General features: G+C 47.8%; 1 protein-coding gene across 1 annotated transcript in view; it reads right to left on the bottom strand.

Annotated features, from left to right (window-relative positions):
• Positions 1-1,570: 1,570 nt before the first annotated feature.
• The window catches only part of IL12A (interleukin 12A), a 41,140-nt gene continuing 24,488 nt past the window's right edge, over positions 1,571-18,222 (bottom strand). The window contains exons 2-8 of the mRNA XM_040974901.1: positions 7,741-7,878; positions 7,031-7,179; positions 4,549-4,662; positions 3,918-3,959; positions 3,781-3,822; positions 3,549-3,692; positions 1,571-2,118 (exon numbers count right to left, since the gene is read on the bottom strand). Of these exons, the coding sequence (XP_040830835.1) occupies positions 1,963-2,118; positions 3,549-3,692; positions 3,781-3,822; positions 3,918-3,959; positions 4,549-4,662; positions 7,031-7,179; positions 7,741-7,878 (785 nt within the window). The 3' untranslated portion in view covers positions 1,571-1,962. The remainder of the gene's footprint in view (positions 2,119-3,548; positions 3,693-3,780; positions 3,823-3,917; positions 3,960-4,548; positions 4,663-7,030; positions 7,180-7,740; positions 7,879-18,222) is intronic.

Here is an 18,222-nt window from a genome sequence, read left to right as displayed (position 1 = left end):
ACCTGATCCCAGCCACATACCTTGCGTTTGTCTGTGGTTACTCTGACCCAGCCCAGCATAACCCATTTCCCAGCTTGGCCTTTGCCATTGGATGCTGCAGCCTGGCCTGGCCTAGCCCACCCCCAGTCCCAGCTCTTGCTGGTGGGTACTGCAACCTACCCCTGCCCAACCTGTCCCCATCCCTGGCTTTCATGAAAATCGCCAGGTATGACAGCCTTGGCTAACTCAGCATGACCTGCACCCCATCCTGGCTCCTGTGCATGCCAGTGTGCTATAGGTTGGCCCAGCCCTGCCAGGTCTGATCCCCTTCCCCTCCTGCCGAGCCAATTCACATACCTATCGACAAATGTAATAGCTCTGCCCCGCTTGACTAACACCCTGACTCATGCTCACCAGTGGGAGCAAGAGCCTACCGGGGGAGTTCCCCAAGTTCCCCACCAGGCCTATTCTTAGACTCAGATCTCACGTGTTTTAGTGGGTGATAACTCTTATCCAACAGTCTGCCCCTGAGTCTCAGTCTTTGTGAGTGCTGGTGGATGTTGCAGCCCAGCCAGTCCCACACCTATTTCTTGGAAGTACCTGTGGGTGTTACAGCCTGGACTGGCCAGGCCTATTCCTAACCCCATGAATATTGGTGAGTTCTATGGTCATGCCTAGCTTGGCCTCTCTGTACTCCCAGCCCTTGAGCAAACCAGCTGGTATAGCAGTCCCACAGGGAAGATCTCAGAAATCCCACACAGAGTCGTCTTTCAGATCTGGTTATCTCATTAGCTGGTTAGTGTCATGCCCCAGCCTAACATGGTCCAACCCCTGCCCCAACACTCACTGGAGGGTATTGTGGTCGAGCTTGCCAGGTAGGCACCCTAGCTTTGGTTTTGTGTGTGCTGGTAGGCAATAGTTAATACCAACAACTCCAGCTCAGTTCTCCCATGTGGATGGATGTACTGGTTTGACCCCAAGGTCCTCTGGTCTCCCTCCTCTAAATCACCAGGTTGGTTTCAGTCCCTTTATTGACCTGCAGGTGCAGTAGCCTGGTTGTTGGAAATCCCCCAGAAGTCACCTCTTACCTGTCACATTCCCCTTCAGTGGCCGCCCCTCCCACACAGCTTCAGACTCCCTTCCTTGAGCAATCCACAGTCCCCCAAGCAGTGTGCCAATCCCCAAGCAGTGTGTTGTGCCAACCTGGAGTCTTGCCTGCCTACCCAGAGCTCACACACACTCACGAACTGGTCCCCAGAACCCTATCTGATGGTGTGCCAGCAACTACCCCCACATATTTAAAAAAAGAAAAAAAAAAGAACTAAAAAATAGAACGCTGGTCAACTGGCATAGGTAATATAAATTTGGCATTAACCAGACCCAGGATGCCCACCAGCTATTAGCAGTGGGCATAATAACCTAGACAATTGCCTACTGCTGGGAAACAACACGTGTTTTAACTCAAAGAATGCCAATCACATTACAGAAACAACAGAATTATTTTCATCCCATTGCTTTATTTTTAGAACACTTAAATAAATATTTTCAAGTATACTTAATAAATATTTTAAATAAATATGACATAAATAAATATAAGATAGTTCACATGTTTTCATAAATATAAAATTATTATCAATAAATATTCCTTAAATGATGCATGTTTGTTGTTATAAACACTTGGGTACAGAAATAGCTTATCAATTCTTGCTCTTCTAATACAGGATATGAAAAGTTCAATCAGGGTGGACATATTTGTTCCTGAACAATTTGCACACGAATTGAAAACAACATGCACAGCACATGTGAGGGACCTGACCCCAGGGAGCTGGAGGTGCAGGTCATCCCTCAAAGCTCACAGAAGCAGGGGGAGCCCTGCCTGAGTGTAGGTAGGACCCCTTTAACCCCCTACCCCCAAGTCTTCACCCGCACACTATTCCAATTTCTTTGGTTCTAATTTTGATTAAAATGGATTTAGGGGGATTGCTAAGAAGAATTCAGGTAGCTCATCATTCTGTCAATAGTCACAGCACGGATCCTGAAAGCATGCAGGAGGATGCAGAGTTTGATTTTGGTTTTGTAAAAATCCAGTTCTTCATGGGAGGGGGTTGGTGGTGCAGCTTCACCGTTGGAATTCAAGGCCTAGAAGGATGAACATTGGGCATGACAATATGGCATTCTAAAATAAAACATTCAGCTGTCAGAGTGGGTGAAGCCAGTGCATGTCTCAGAGCCCACAGCTCCGTCCCGCGTAGACTTCTGTGCTCAACCTGCCAGGCACACCCTGAGAGAGTATTCATCACCCACACATATGCATCTTTGGTGAGCTACGGGAAGAGCCCTAAATCTCTCTGGAAACTCAGCAGGAGCTGCGTTGCAGAAAAGAGATGACTCTAATCAATTTCTACCCAGGTTATATGAAGAAGCCAAGTCTCTTGTAGAACACAGAAGTGACAAGTTGCTATTGATCTGACCTCTGTATCAGTAACATCCATTTGGTACTGGCAAGACCTGTGTGTCTGATAAACTCGGCAATGGCTAGCCCAATTTAAGCCCTTTGATTGACAGCACAATGCAAGACCTATGTTTGCACATTAAGCAGTATTCTGACCTTTTCCTCACAAAAAGCATTTAAAAAAAAAGGCAGGAGAGGCAAAAGCATCCCATTTCGCAGAGAAAGATGTTGAGGTTCAACAAGTTAAGTGACTTAGACACAGTTGTCCAGTTATGGGCAGAACTGATTCAGGTGCCTAAATCATGTGATTTTGGGTTCTTACAATAAAGAATCAGCTACAGCTGTCTGGTTACTAACATTTGTTGGTGCTCACTTGAATCTCATTTCCTTTCAAAGAATCAATTTGTCACACACACAAATAAAAAAACAAAAAAAAAGTAAGAGCAAATTGCTTTTCAGACAATGATTTCTGCCACAATATTTTATCTCATGCTCTTGTCACCAACGCACTCCCCCACCACCTCCTGTGTATATGCCCATGTTTCATACCCACATCCAGTGCCACGCCAACCGACAAAGCTCCAAAGCAAGTGCTTACTTCTGCAAGACACTGTGGATGCCCTCCCACGACTGGCCAGCTGCTATTAAAGAATTTGGTTCAAAGCAGGCCACAAGCAAACAATGCCGTTGCTGGCCTCCTCCAGCACCGTCTGTAGCTAGGGCACTGACCCTTGGCAGGGAATCCTGAGGCCTTTAGGGGCGAGAGAAAGTCAGAGGGATCCTCCTCCTGAGGTTGACACACTTGCTGTGTGACCTCAGACAAGTGGTTTCATCAAGTTTCAGTTTCCTCCTTTGCACAGCTGCCACATGGCTGTTGTGGCTGTCACAAAGCTCACAACATCTGTAGAGTCATGTGGTCAGTAAACGGAGGCTGTCTTCCTACTGTAATTGTCTCTTCTACTGTGATGTGCCCTTCCTCTAGAGGGCACTCTCCAGGCTGTCCTACCGCAAATCAAACTGCAGGGGCCTTCAGGGAAGGAAATCCAGGGCTCTCCTAACTGGGAAGGGGAGTTGGCTGGCTGTCTTCAGAAGGAGAAAGCTGTTGTCATGGTCTTACCTGCATCAGCTCATCCATAGCTCCCAGCATGTTCTGATCTAGAGACATCTGTCTCTTAGGATCCATCAAAAGCTTTGCATTCACGGCCATGAACTCCACCTGGTACATCTTCAAGTCCTCATAGATACTACTGAGGCACAGGCTCTGTGACAACAAAATGGGGAAGGAATTATTGAGCCCGCCTACAAACATTTCCCCCAGGCACACTTAAGGAAACAGTAGTGTGGCTTACCACCACAGAGGACGTCTTTCCAGGAGATAGGCAGCTCCCGTTCTAGAAGGAAAAAAAAGAAGGAAAGAAGAAAAACCAATCCCACATATGTGATTTGAATCCATCATGTGGGCAGAAACCATTCAGTTCTGACTTACAGTTATTAAAGTGGTCTCTCTGGAAGCCAGGCAACTCTCATTCTGGGGGGGAAAAAGCATATACAGACTTAATCCTTAATGTAAATCTTTCTGATGGATCATTTCAAACCTAGCAGTGGTCCTATTACAGTAAATCACACAACAGAAAACTCATCATCTTTTGTTTTTGTTTTGTTTTGTTTTGAGAAAGATGCTGGGGAAACTCCCCATACGCCTGCAGCAGCCGGGGCCAGAACCAGGAGCCAGGAACTCAGTCCACGTCTTACTATGAGATCAGCTAAGCCGTCAGCCTCTATCTCCCAGGTCATGCACTGGCAGGAAGTGGAAATCGGAAGCAGATCCGGGATGCAGGCTTCCCAAAGGATGCCATCTCAACTACTAGACCACACGCCCACCACTACTACCGATCCCCTCACCCCTTGTAAACTATTTTTAAGAGGATAATTCAGGGGCATTAAGTACATTCACACTGTTGTGAAAACATATTTGTTCTGGTATTTTCCCCCCAAATCTAACTTCCACAGCAGGCCTTTTTGAAGTTGCGTGACAAGGGACATGAGCAGCATGTCCATTTTGGAAGCAGCTGGGGTTCGGTGCTGTCCAACTTTTCAGTGTGTTGGGTTCTGCATACCTTGACTAACTCCAGTGGTACGCAGGCCTTCACTGTGCTGGTCTTATCTTTTGTTATATCTTCATGGTCAATCTCTTCAGGAGTGCAGGAGTAAAATTCTAGAGCTTGTCTGGCCTGTAATGAAGTCAGTTGATAATATTAGTAAGGCTGCCAGCTGCCCCAGCCAGTCTACAGCTGGCTGCCTCTGACCTCCCTCTCTTTGACCTGTAGAAAATGTTAACTGTTGCTCAAACAGCAGAAACTGGGCCGCTGACACTCTCTCCTCCCTGAGTCTGTGGGTGATATCCTTTTCTGCTGCATAAACATGAGGAATCGTCTTCAGAGGCTGTCATGCTCGGCCTTACACCACACAGCAACACCTGCTTCCGCTGAAAACAGCTTTTTTTTCCCCCTTTTGCCAAAGAACTTGTATTTGACAAATATTTTTTCAAGTATGACTTCTAAAGGAGAACCGATAAGATCCCAGCTTGGTAGCTACACGCTGAAGATAAGGTGAGATTTAACTGTGGTCCACACACCCATACAAACACATTCATCCACACACAGTAACGTGTCGAAAAATTCTATTGAACAGCATTGTGACAGATGGCTTAAGCGGTCAAGGGCGTTTTGATAGAAGATTGAGATCATTTTAGCCATTCAACAATCTGGTGCGTGTCATAGTCCGAAGCGCTATGCACCTGACAGTGAGGAGGGCTGTGTTATGTCCCTTAATTCCGAGCCCACCTGCAGAAGGGATGGATCAGAGGCCATGGCTTCATGCTGAGAAGGGCTTGAGAGCTCTAAAAAGGGGAGACTGAGAAGCAAAGACCTCTCAGGAATTGGGACCTGAGGAGGTAGACAGCACGTGGAGGGGAAATTCAAGCAAAGGGAACTGCGGGAGCCTTGGGCCAAGGCCTGGAAGTGCAGAATACAGCTGGGCAAAAGAGCAAGATCTTTATCTGTGGCAGGTGGAGACAAATGCCCACCCCTCCCCTACAACTCCCTGCAAAGATACCCACCTATCAGTACCTGAACCAGGTCATATGCTATGTGACATGGCAGAGAGGAAGGAAAGTGCGGGTGACATTCAGGGTGCTGAGCAGGGAGAGGGTGGTCCCAAAGGAATCACAGGGGCTACAAGCAGACAGAGAAGCTGCAGTCTCAGGAAGCCAGAAGAAGCAAGAAGACAGATTCTCCTCTAGTATCTCCAGGAAGGAGCTTAGCTCCACCATCCCCAGATGTCAGTCTAGTAAAGACCCAGCGGGGGCTTCCGACCTTCTACGATCACACATTTGTGTGTTGAAGGCACCTGGGCAGGGAGGTTTGTGACAGCAGTCCTAGGAATCTAGCCCTGGGCTACTCCTGGAGAAGACTTCAAGCCATGAGCAGCAGGATGCAGTTTCCCATCGCAGCTGGCAAGTTAGAATCTTGCATGAAAGGCCTGGCGTTCCAACTCAAAAACACGAGATATTTGTGGACTGGACTCAGCCTCTGCGTCCTCTGCACCTGCCACCACCGCCCTACACAGCAGCCACCCGGTCTGTTCTGACGACTGACAAAGGAGCAAGTGGACTCCAGTGCTGTGGTGTGGTGACCTTCAGCGTGGCTTCCCACAGAGCATCCGTGTACAATTTGCCTAGATTGATGCTTTGACCCCTACCGACCTCTCTCTAGGAAACCAGGCACTTAGCACTACTGCTCTCCCAGGTGAGCCTCCATTTTAATTAGGATTCATTGAATTGTCAGGAGCAACCGGCAGCCGGTCATGGCAGATCAGAAGGTTAGGAAAGCGTTCTTTCAGAAGGTCTTGGGGCGTTGAGCTCATTTTACAACCTCTACAAGGCAACAAGCTAGAAATACTCAAGACAGATTTACAGAGGAGTGGGAAAACAAATGGAGCTTTAGAACCAATGGCTAGTGGAGCTGCTTTAGAATGCAAAGAAACTTTATCTTTTGCATTAAAACCCAAAAAGCCTAAAACACAGGATAAATCTGTACACCATATTTACTGCCTCGCCTCCTGTAGAAAGGAAGTGAGACCTGTACTGTCGGATCCTCCCTGGATATACTGCTGTGATAAAGATATGGCCAGCAACCCAGCAATCGGGGAGCAGTGGGTGGGACCCATCTAATTCATGGCTGTAGGGCTGGCAGGCCAGGAGAAGCCCCTAATAATGCCTCCTGGATGGAGAAGGGGTGTCAAAGCAACTGTGCAGCCGACACATCCCTCCTGCCTCAGCTGGCAGCGAGGCTGTAATACAGTCGCCTTCCGCCTTCCTCTGTGCAGACCGTGCGGGATGGATGCCATCGAAAGTGATCACAGCAGGATATGAAGCCTCTTTAGTTAGTAACTGGGTCACTTGTGGACCCCGTCCCCTTCCCAAATGGCGATGAACTCCCACAACTTCCCAGCTTCCTTCCAGGATGGCTTTGGAGAAACCCCTGGGCAGAGAGGCTGGGGAGCAGGTGGGCGGACAGACCGGAGCGCCGGGTAGCTCACCTTGTGCAGGGTGCTGCTGACAGCTCTCAGCAGATTCTGGGAGTAGTTAAGGCACTGGAGCATCCCCAGCCCTGGTGAGGCCACGGGCAGGTTCCTGGCCAGGCTGAGGTGGCTCAGGAGGACCAGGGCAGACCCGAGAAGGAGCAGGCCTGCAAAGGAAGCAAAGGGTCCAGCTGAACTTGCCTGCCTGGAGTGCTGCCTCCCTGCCGCTGTGGCCAGCAGCGCCCATGGGCTCCTGCCCGTTTCTGACTGCACCTTCCCCATCTCCCGAGTGCTGGCATTCGTTGGAAAGCAGAGGTCGGTGCCCTGTCTAAGGCAGCACTCTGGCGCAAACAGTGGGACAGGATGTTGTCCGGGGCGCTCACCCAGATCAGATAGGGAAACTGCTCTATGGGCTGATCCGGGAGAATCGGCGGGACAGCAAAATTTCCCTTTTGGAAGTGACAGGGATTTGGTCTCTCCCAGCTGTGGCAGAACCACCGTGGGCAAGCCGCCTCCCTCTCTGGGTCTCATCTGTGGAACCGGCAAAATGAGCAAAAGACTGGCCTGGGGAAGCGCACAGGGAGCGCCCCCAGCCCTTCCATCCTGTCTTCTTTTACCGGAGACTGCGGATCCTCTGAAGTCTCCACTCCCCTTTCCTGCCTTTCGGCCTCCCGGGGCCAAGCAGCCATCCTTCCCCAGCCCAAACAGCGAGCGCCGTCCCTACTCACCGCGTGGGGATCGCATGCTGAACCGGAGGGCGCGGACACCGAGCGGGGCGGCTGGACGCGGGCCAGTGGGCGCAGCAGGTGAGGGCGGATGCTGCTGGGCGGACCCCGGGGCCACATTTTTATAATTGCGCGGAGGCACTCCAGGAGTTTCCCGGGATTATAGTCTCTTGCTTTCTCTCTCTGTCTTTCTCTACATCAGCTTCTCGGTGACACGTGCAATTCGTCGGATCTGCAGGCCGGTGGCACTTTCGGATTAACTCCCAGGCTTCGGCCGCTGGCGCTCGGGACCTCCCCGCCGCTTCTGCCAGCTCCAAAACGAAAGCGAAATTTCAAGGGATTGTGGCCCGGGGTCTCCCCGCCGGCCGGACCCCTGCCCCGCCTACCTCCTCAGGCTTGTTTCCCCTCCCCGCGCCAGGCAGCGCCCCCTCCCGACAGGGCTCTCCTGCTCCCACTTTCCATCTCTGCCCTCCCCATGCGTCCTGATCACCGCTTGCTGCTTATTCTGGGAGGGGTGGCCAAATCGCTGGTGCCTCACACATTCCTGCGGATGGCCCACTTATGCCAGGACGACAGGTGCGAGGTGAGGGGTATCAGGGTGAACAGGACCCTTCGGGTCCTTCACTGCCAATGGGACTTCATGTGTTCACAGCGCCCTTGTTTAACATGAGGTCGAATGAAGCCAGACTGGTCAAGCAGTAACTACTTGGAGCACCCAAGTTCTGATAGCATCTAGGAGAGGACAGTGATGATTCGGTAGGATGGGTGCGTGCAGTGGGCTGGGGTGGAGGAATAAGGGGGAGGGAGGGAAGGACGAGAGAGAGAGAGAGAGAGAGAGAGAAGGGATGTGAATGTTGTTGGGCGAGGGGCTGGGTGTCCTGCAGCTTAAGCTGCCCCTGGTGCAGCTGGCCTCCACGGCTGAAGTGTTGATCCGAGTCCGTCTGCTCTGCTTCTGACCCCCTACCTGATCATGTGCCTGGATCCTGAGCAGTTATTAAAGATGGCCAAACTGCTTGGATCCTTGCTACCCACGTGAATAACCCTCATGAAGTCCCACGGTCCTTGCTGCCTCAGGCATTGCACTCATTTTAGGGGGAAAGCAGCAAATAGAAAATTCTCTCTCTCCCTTTCAAATAAATCAATATGTATTTTTAAAGTGTTGTGGTGTAGCTAGTAAAACCACTGCCTGCTATGCCAACAGTCCATTGGGTGCTGGGTTCAGTCCCAGCTACTCCACTTCTCATCCAGCTCCACTTCTCATCCAGAAGTTTGGGCTGCTGCACCCATTAGAAGCAGCTCCTGGCTTCTGACTTCCTTCTGGCCATCTCTGGGTATTATGGCCATGTTAGACATGAACAAGTGCATGGCAAAATCTCTCTCTCTTCCTGTAAATAGATAAATCTTGAAAGAAAAAGCAAGAGGAAGGAAGGAAGAAAGGAAGGAAGGAAGAGAGATAAAAAGAAAATGAAAAGAAGAGGGCTGTAGCAGGGTTCCAGCAAGCCTGTGGGTTAAAGGACACCAGGCCTGCAACTGCTTCTGTGGACTCAGGGCAGATTCTCAGCAGGGCAAGCATGAACCGGAGCCTACAGGGAGCAGGTGAGTGGGGTGAGGGTGGAGAGCAGTGCCTGCATGCTGTCCCCAGGCTGGTGGGAGCTGCCTATGGTTTGGAGCACTTGCAGTATCCAAGAGCCCTCCGCAGGTTTGTGGAGGCTGTATTCCACATTTGGGCAGTGGAGCAAGCGCAGTGGTTGGCAGGTGGAGTTCTGTCCCCACTCAGGGTGGGGAAGCGAAGATGAGCAGGAGGGATCCTCAGGGCTTTGTGGCCAAGGCTTCGTGACTGCAGGAGGGAGAGAGGAGGCAGTGCTGTGCCTGCAGCAGGGTCACTGTGTGTGTGTGTGCAGGCAGAAGGCATTTGCCTGGTCAAGGGCTTGGGATTTCTCGTGGACGCTGCTGTACCCACCCATGAGATTCCACAGGCAGAGTCACTGGCATTGCCTTTCCACGTGGACGTCTATCGCAGGGTGGGAAAAGCCTTCTGGGAACAGGAGAGCAGAGTGGATGCTTCACTCTTCTGGCCTCTGATTCTCCAGGAAGTCTGGCTGCAGGAGGCCACTCCAGGCATCAAAATGCCCTGGGTACTCGGCGGGGCCTCTGCTGGCCATGGAGGGGGCAGGCCAGAGACTAGGAAATGACCGTGGCACCAGCTCTGCTTCAGGCTATCTCAACCTTCCCTGGGAAACCACCTGCCCAAGATCCTGTGGCATCACTGTAGGAATTTTTAGGTGTGTGAAAAATGAGATGGTGCTGAGCTCCAAGGTCCCTTATATAATACTGCTGCCTATAAATTTCCTCAGGGGCTCCAGACCGATCTGCTGAAATTGATAACCGTGTTTAGTGGTCTGTGTGGCACTCCCAACACAGGTAAAGCTGTTGATATATGCAAAGCAAATGACCGACGCAAGGTTGCCATTGGAAGTCAGAGGGCAGTAACATATTTGGGTCAGAATGAAGTCAAGTTTGACATACTATGGTCTTTGTTCCCTGGAAGAGCCATCCGCTACAGAGGTAATTTCTGCTGCAAAGATGAGTGCAGGGCCTCTATACTTACAGAGGCATAATGAAACACGATACTGTTTCATTATAGTCTGACCAGATACAGATGTTCAAAAAGGCATAGTTGAATGTCATGGAAATGAAAATAGAGGTATTGTGAGGGGAAAAAAAAGACTGAGAGGTGGGTTCTTGAAACAAAATAGAGAAGTGACTCCACTTGGAAGTGGAATGAAGACTCAATAAAAAGTAAAATAATTATGATAACAGAAAGAAATGCAAAGGATTCTGTCACTCAGTAATAGGAAGGACTTCTTAATAACTTGAGAAGTAGGGCTGATGGTTCGTCCTGCAGTAAGACACCCAGACCCTGTGTCTGCATCCGAGTCCCAGCTCCAGGTCCTAACTACACCGTTTTGCTGATTGTGGACCTTGGGAGAAAGCAGGGGGAGCTCAAGTGAGGTTAGATTCCTTTCACTTGAACAAGACGGATTTTACATTTCCTGGATCTTGTCAAGCCTAGTACTGGCCTTTGGAAAGCATTTTGGAAGTGAACCAGTGGATGAGAGCTATGCGCGTGTGTGTATGTGTGTGTGTGTGTGTGAATGTGTTGGTTTGTGTCTCCCTCTCATTCTAACATTCTTTCAAATAAGTAAAATAAGTCTTTTGCGAGGTTGGGTGAGCCACTGCTTTTTCTTGTTTTTCTATTTGTAAAATGGAGATGAAAATCTTTGCTTGTCTTAGCCCTGTCCTATAGTTTAAATTATGTAATGAAATTATGTTATAATGATATGTGTAAGGTTTTGTATAGTGTCATCAGTATGAGATATCACTTTACTGAGTAAAGAGTGGTTATTCTTTTGGAGTTAAGGTTTCCACACCAATGTTTTTTCCACAACTTCCTCTCCTTGGCTTTGAAATGTTAAGTGAAAACTTCCCTGTTTTGAGGCTTTCTATAAGTGACATCATGTGCTACACATGGTTCCTTGAAGAAAACATTAACAATGGACTTCAAGAAAAAAAAAAAAGGAAAGGTGATTGTCACTGGCTTGCTGATGCTCCAGAATCAATATTCTATACTATTGCAGATTCAATATCATTAAAAATAATTGCTTTCTTTTTATTTGAAGGCAGAGAGACAGACAAGAAAGCAGAGATCTTTCATGGTCTGTTTCTCTCTCCAGATTTGCACAATAGACACAGCTAGGCCAGCCCAAGCCACAGGAACAGAACTCATTCCAGATTTTCCTCGTGGATGGAAAGAATCCGGGTACTTGAAATGTCACCTGTTGCCAGCCAGAATGTATATTAGCATGGAGCTGGAGCTGATAGCAGAGCCAGGATTTGAACCCAGGCGCTCTGATATGGCATACAGGTATCCCTAGGAACATCTTAAACATGATGCCAAACATTTGCCCCTACTGCAAATTTTTCTGCACCTGGAAGCAGTTTATATCCCTGAATGTGATGCAGTCTCATAAATGATTTAGATCTCCTGATGGCCAGATGTTACAAATAAAACAAATTTATAATTAGTTATTTAAAAATAAAAAATATCTGGGCCAGCCAGATGGTGGCTTAACAGGCCAATCCTTTACCTGCCACACCGGCATTCCATATGAACACTGGTTTATATCCTGAATGCTACACTTCCAATCCAGCTCCCTGCTTATGTCCTGAGAAAAACAGTGGAGGGTGGCTCAAGTCCTTTCCCTGCATTCACATGGAAGGCTCAGAAGAAGCTCCTGGCTTCCAGTTTTAGATCAATTCAACTCCAGCCATTGCAGCCATCTGAGGTGTTAACTGGCAGGTGGAATCTCTCTGTGTGTCTCTCCTTTCTGCAAATCTGCTTTTCAAAACAAATAAACAAAACTTACAAGCAGGTTGCTAACCACACTCTGTTGGAGGAAGTGTAATCCAGTGTAATCTACTTGGAGAACTATTTGGTAATGGCCGTCAAAATGAACAAACACAGGTATAAAAAGCAATCATTGCCACTTTTAGGAATTCATTTTTATTTTAAATTTATTTCTCAAGGTTTATTTATTTTTATTTGAAAGGTAGATTTTACAGAGAGAGGATAGGCAAAGAGAGAAGGTCTTCAATCCACTGGTCCAGTCCCCAAATGGGGGCAGTGGCCCAAGTTGAGCTAATGCAAAGCCGAAGCCAGGAGCTGGGACTTGAGGCATTCTCTGGCTGCTTTCCCAGGCCATAAGCAGGGGGCTGGATCAGAAGTGGAGCAACTGAGCCATGAACTGGCACCCAGATGCGTTATCAGTGGCAGTGGCAGAGAATTTGTTTGCTATGCCAATGTGCCAGCTCCCACTTCTAGGAATTTATCCTAAACAGTATTTCTGCATGTGCACAAAGAATGATATGCAGGACAGATATTTGGTGCAATTGTTTAGTGCTTGGTTTTAGTCATGGCTATTTCCTAACTCACATCGTAGGAGACATCCAACAATGGCCTAAGTGTCACAGGTTCATGGATGCACACAGGAGACAAGGATGGAGTTCTGGGCTTCTGGCTTTAGCCTGGCTCATCCTGGCTGGTTGGGTGTTCCAAGATTTTGATATTAAAAATGACACTTTTTAAAAAAAATTAATCTTTAAAAACTTTCTTATTTTTCTTTTTTTTTAAAAGATTTATTTTTATTATTTTTTCATTGGAAAGGCGGATATACAGAGAGGAGATACAGAGAGGAAGATCTTCCATCCGATGATTCACTCCCCAAGTGAGCCACAACGGGTCGATACTATGCCGATCCGAAGCCAGGAGCCTCTTCCGGGTCTCCCACGCGGGTGCAGGCTCCCAAAGCTTTGGGCCGTCCTCAACCGCCCTCCCAGGCCACAGGCAGGGAGCTGGAAGGGAAGCGGGGCTGCCGGGATTAGAACCGGCGCCCATATGGGATCCCGGGCGTGCAAGGCGAGGACTTAACCACTTGCGCCACCGCGCCGGGCCCACTTTCTTATTTTTCTTAAAAGGCAGAGACAGAGAAAGCTTTCATCTGCTGGTTCACTACAAACAAGGCACACACATAGATACAGCTGAAATAGAAAGTACAGTCGGAAGAACCAGAAAAATTAGGGACTGTTGCCTTAGGAGAAGACTGAGCTTTAGCACTGGAGGAAGACCTGCCTTTTACTGAGTAAATTCTTCACTATTTTAACGTGCAAATCAATTATAGCCTCCTGTGTTTTCCGATTTATTTGGGATATTTACATTTAATAGCAGGTGGTATAAACTGCTATGATTGCTGCTAGGACCTGCTGACAGCTTTTGAATGGAGAATTTCCTTTTAATTGTAGCATCCTTACAGGATTTTTTATACAAAAGTTCAACCTGTAAGTGATTGTCTCCCTTTGCAAGGCAGGAGCTTTTGTGTGACTCCATCTATCCACTTATCTTCTTATTCTCCTTGGCAGGTATTCTGCTGTGTATCACCACATGCTCATTTCAGTGTTAGTAATATAATGATACTATTTTGGCTCAGAATGTAGAATATTTCTAGACAAGAGCATTCTTTCTTTATTTCTTTTATTATTTTTTTTTTTTTAAGAAATGAAAATTTCTCATCCCATCCATGAGAGGAGGACTGCTAGCCTGAGCTTTTTAAAGTGCTCCTTTAAATTTGGTGTTTACTTCTAACCTTCTTGTTTGTACTGATTTGATTTTACTGCCTACAGACTTTCTGGTGTGTGGCCTTGCCAAGTAGATGAAATGCACTCTGCAGTCCCGAATTAAAATGTGAGTCCTCAAACTTTCTGAATAATTTGAGGGCAACCTAATTAACCCTTTGAAACTTAACAAAGTAAGGGTAAAATATCTCCATTTTGGGAGCTGCTGGGAAGTGGGAATGGAATAACTCAGTATGCAGAGTGGGGAAGAGAGTACTTCCTGGGTTGCTGGTCTCCAACTCCCCTGGGTCTCTAAGTTATTTAAGTTACTTAAATAATCCTTCAAGGGTACACTCTATCTTCTATTTGTTGAATATTTATAGATTTATTTAATTTTATTAGCAATAACTTTGATATTTATATTTTCAGTTGGAAGACAGATTATTACAGATGGAGAAGGAGTCAGAGAGAGAGGTCTTCTTCTGTTGGTTCATTCCCCAAATGGCTGCAATGGCCAAAGCTTAGTCGATCCAAAGCTAGGACCCAGTTTTGGATCCAAAGATTCTCCTGGGTCTCCCACATGAGTTCAGGAACCCAAAGTCTTGAGCCACCTTCCAATGCTGTCCTAGGCCATTAACAGAGAGCTGCACTGGAAATGGAACAGCCAATGCTGGTGCAACAGGTGGAAGATCAGCTGGCTGTGCCACCATGCTGATCTCAGTATTGGTAATCTTATGGTACTATTTTGGTATCTAATAGAGAAAGGAACAGAATATTTCTAGCCAGTGTCAACCTTTTATCTCTTCTTCTTTAATTGTTTATTAGAAACACAGAGTTACAGAGAGGCTGTAAGGTCTCCCACACAGGTGCAGGGTCCCAAGTCTTTGGGTCATCCTCTACTGCTTTCCCAGGCCACAAGCAGGGAGCTGGATGGGAAGTGGAGCAGACAGGACATGAACTGGGATCCATATGGGATCTCAGCATTTGCAAAGCGAGGATTTGATCACTCAGCCACCATGCCAGGCCCTGTTTTAATTTTTGAAATGGCAGTTGTTTGTTCTCAAAGCTTTAAGATTTCATCACGATGTCTTTGTGCCTTCATTGTTTCTCCTCAAGAAGTTAGCTGTCAATCTAATCATACACATAGGGGACCTTTTCAAAATGTACTACATGTGTTTTAATGAGGCTTGTGTTTTCATAGTTATATTTAGATTTGTGTCATAACAACTGCAGTATCTGAAATACACGTGTGTCTCTTCCTATTGTATATACATATATTTTTATTCCTGTCTCTATGTGCTTGGTAACATACTAGTGAGTGCCAAACATTCTGTATGAAAATGCTCTCAATAGTTTTACCTTCCACCAGAAGAATAAAATCAAAACACCTTTAGTCCATCAAGGGATAAGCTGACTTGAGGTTGAGTTTTATTGCTTAAAGGCCAGTCTGGTAGTTTGCCTGCATTTTTAGGATGCGGTACCATTACTTCCTATTAACTGGCCAACATGGCAAAACCCTGCACATTCTGTTTGAATCACCCTTCTGTCCCGTCCTTCCCTCCACAGCATTTGACACTCTGCTTCTCTCAAGGACCTCGTTTTTCTCCCTGACGAGTATCCTGAAACCTCTACCTGCCTTCTGTGCTGCTCTGCGGCCACTGTCTGTCAGCTTCCCAGTCCTTGCACCCGGCTCGTTTCACGTATGAGTCAGCGAGTGACTCAGTAGAGACTCCAGGCTGCTTGGTGGACTTCAGGGAGTTTTCCTCCTTTCCGGGATCCTGGCCCTTCAAACACTGAATGCCTTGCGAGGGCTTCTACTCCTTCAGAATTGAAAATGAATTATTTTGGATTTTCTTTGGGGGGATTTTTCTGTTACAAGTTAGCTGTTATGCTTAAAAGTAAAGAAAAAAATCTTAAATACAAGGTCTGCTCAGTATTCCTGAGGTGAAGCATCAACCTCAGAGTGCTTACAACGACTGATGGTGTCATTTTTAAAGAAAAAAATATATGCATATATGTATAAAATCCCCATTTTTAGGAATAAGGAAACAGAAAGTCAGTCCCTAAAACTCCTGTAGCTAATAAGTAACAATGTGGAACTTGAATTCATTTCATCTGTTTTTGAAGTCATTCTTTTTGTAAAGATTTATTTTTATTGGGAAGGCAGATTTTCAGAGATACAGAGAGACAGAAAGATCCTCCATCCACTGGTCCTGTCCCCAAATGGCCACAGCAGCTGGAGCTGAACTGATCTGAAAGTGGGAGCCAGCAGCCAGGAGCTTCTTCTGGATCTCCCACACTGGTGCAGGGTCCCAAGTCTTTAGGTCATCTTGTACTGCTTTCCCAGGCCACAAGCTGGGAGCTGGAGAGGAAGTGGGGCTTCTGGGATATGAACTCTGCCCCTACAGGATCCTGGCTCATGACGGGGGAGGATTAGGCAATTGAGCCATTGCACCGGGCCCTTTGAAGTCATCTTTCAACAAGTGTTTTATTGTGGAGGATGTAGTCTGGGTAGCATGCCTTCCCCAGATCTCTAACAAGCAATGAACAACACACAAAACAAGCAAAGTCTGCTGCTGTAGCTGAGCTCCAAACTAGGGACAAGCAGGGTAGGGGCTGTGATGGCTGCCTGGGGTTTATAAATCATTGCTAAGGGCTTCCACAGAGCAGGCCAGTGCACATCCATGTGAGCGAGATAGCTGGGACAGGAGATGGATCTGATGGGGAGGGGGGCTTGAAGGCTCTCCCAAGGCCAGGCCACTACACAAACTGACACACAGGGGAACTAGGCTTGGAGACAAGGCAAGGGGCAGTACTTGGGTACCTGCAAGTCACTGGTGCATATGAGGGATAAGGCTGGGAGTGTGTTGGGCCAGCCTGCTGCAATCACTGGTAATGTGAGAGCAGGGGCTAGGAGCACACTGCTCAGGCCACTGCACCTGCCTGCAATTGCGGGGCTTGGGGCAGTTATCCAGCCTGATAGGAGCTCTGGGGGGAACCCTCTGACTAGATGGCCCCACTCACAGGGGTATATGGAAGACAAGGCTAGTGGCAGTCTGGACCAGGCTACAGCACCTATGGGGCTTGCAAGAATAGAGAATGAGGATGGGCCAGGTAGGATGGCCAGGTCAGCAGTGGGCTCCCTAAATCACGAGTGCCTTAGATGGACAGGACCTCTGATCACAGGGAACATCCCATAGACATGTTGTCTGGCTGTAGAACATAGTTTGCAAGTTCAGGCCTCCTCTGTTGCTGATCCCTATGCAAGGATGAGGAACACACCCAGACACACATGAATTACAAGGCTGTCTGCTCCTCTTGTCCAAAAGACTTTAAGCACCTCTTCAAAGGCGGAAAGAACAGCAAGTGGCACCGCTCTTTTAGTTAAATTCTACAGAAAGCACCCAGGCCTGTGGACACTGTGGTATAGACACAGTCAACAAAAGGCCCCTGAACTCACACAGAGAGAACAGTGCCCAGCCCCCGTGAGGACACAATGAAGCCAACAACATGTTAGAGCACTCAGGACGACGTGGGAGTCACAGACACGGGCACTAAAGGGAGTCTCCAGTCGGAGATCAAGATCTACTAGATGCAGGTCAAAGTCTAGACAAATACACAGCAAACCTAGTATCACCAGCTGGAGTCACCCCTCACTTGCTTTAGTGTCACCTACCTACCACCCAGGACATTCTCCTCCCCACCGCGGCCCCTGGCTCAGCATCAGCAGACTGCATCTGTCCCCTGGCTTAAAGTTATCTGCCAACAAGGAGCAGTGTGCTGCCTTCTTCCGACGCCCACCCCAAGGCCACAGTAGGGCAGCTGGAAATGTTTCTTTCACCCATCCTGCCTCCACCCTGACCATCTCTGTTCCCATCAGTGGCCCACATGGGTCTATAATTCGCTCACTGTTGTAATTAAAGAAATAAAAAAGAAGCATGCAAAGCAAAACAAATGCTTCAATACTGTGACTATATTTAGGAATGCACAGGATCCCTCTTTGATCTCCCACATAGGTGCAGGGTCCCAAGACTTTGGGCCATCCTCTATTGCTTTCCCAGGCCATAAGCAGGGAGCTGGATCGGGGAAAGGAGCAGCTGGGTTACAAACTAGTGCCTATGTTGGATGTTAACGTTTGTAGGTAGAGGATTAACCTCTTGAGCCATCGTGTCAGTCCCTGATAATATTATTCTTTCAAACAATAGATATGAAGCAGTTTTGAGTGGCTTGGAAGCTGCATATTTGTGTCTCATATCCAAGAAATATATAGCTCTGAAAAAGTGTTACAGAGCCGGCATTGTGATGCCGTGTGTCAAG

Source organism: Ochotona curzoniae, unplaced genomic scaffold (assembly GCF_017591425.1).
Source record: "Ochotona curzoniae isolate NIBS_2020 unplaced genomic scaffold, NIBS_Ocur_1.0 contig_2599, whole genome shotgun sequence".
In the NCBI taxonomy this organism is placed as follows: domain Eukaryota; kingdom Metazoa; phylum Chordata; class Mammalia; order Lagomorpha; family Ochotonidae; genus Ochotona; species Ochotona curzoniae.
Note: the sequence above shows the minus strand (reverse complement) of the source record. Positions and strands in the feature narration are given on the sequence as shown.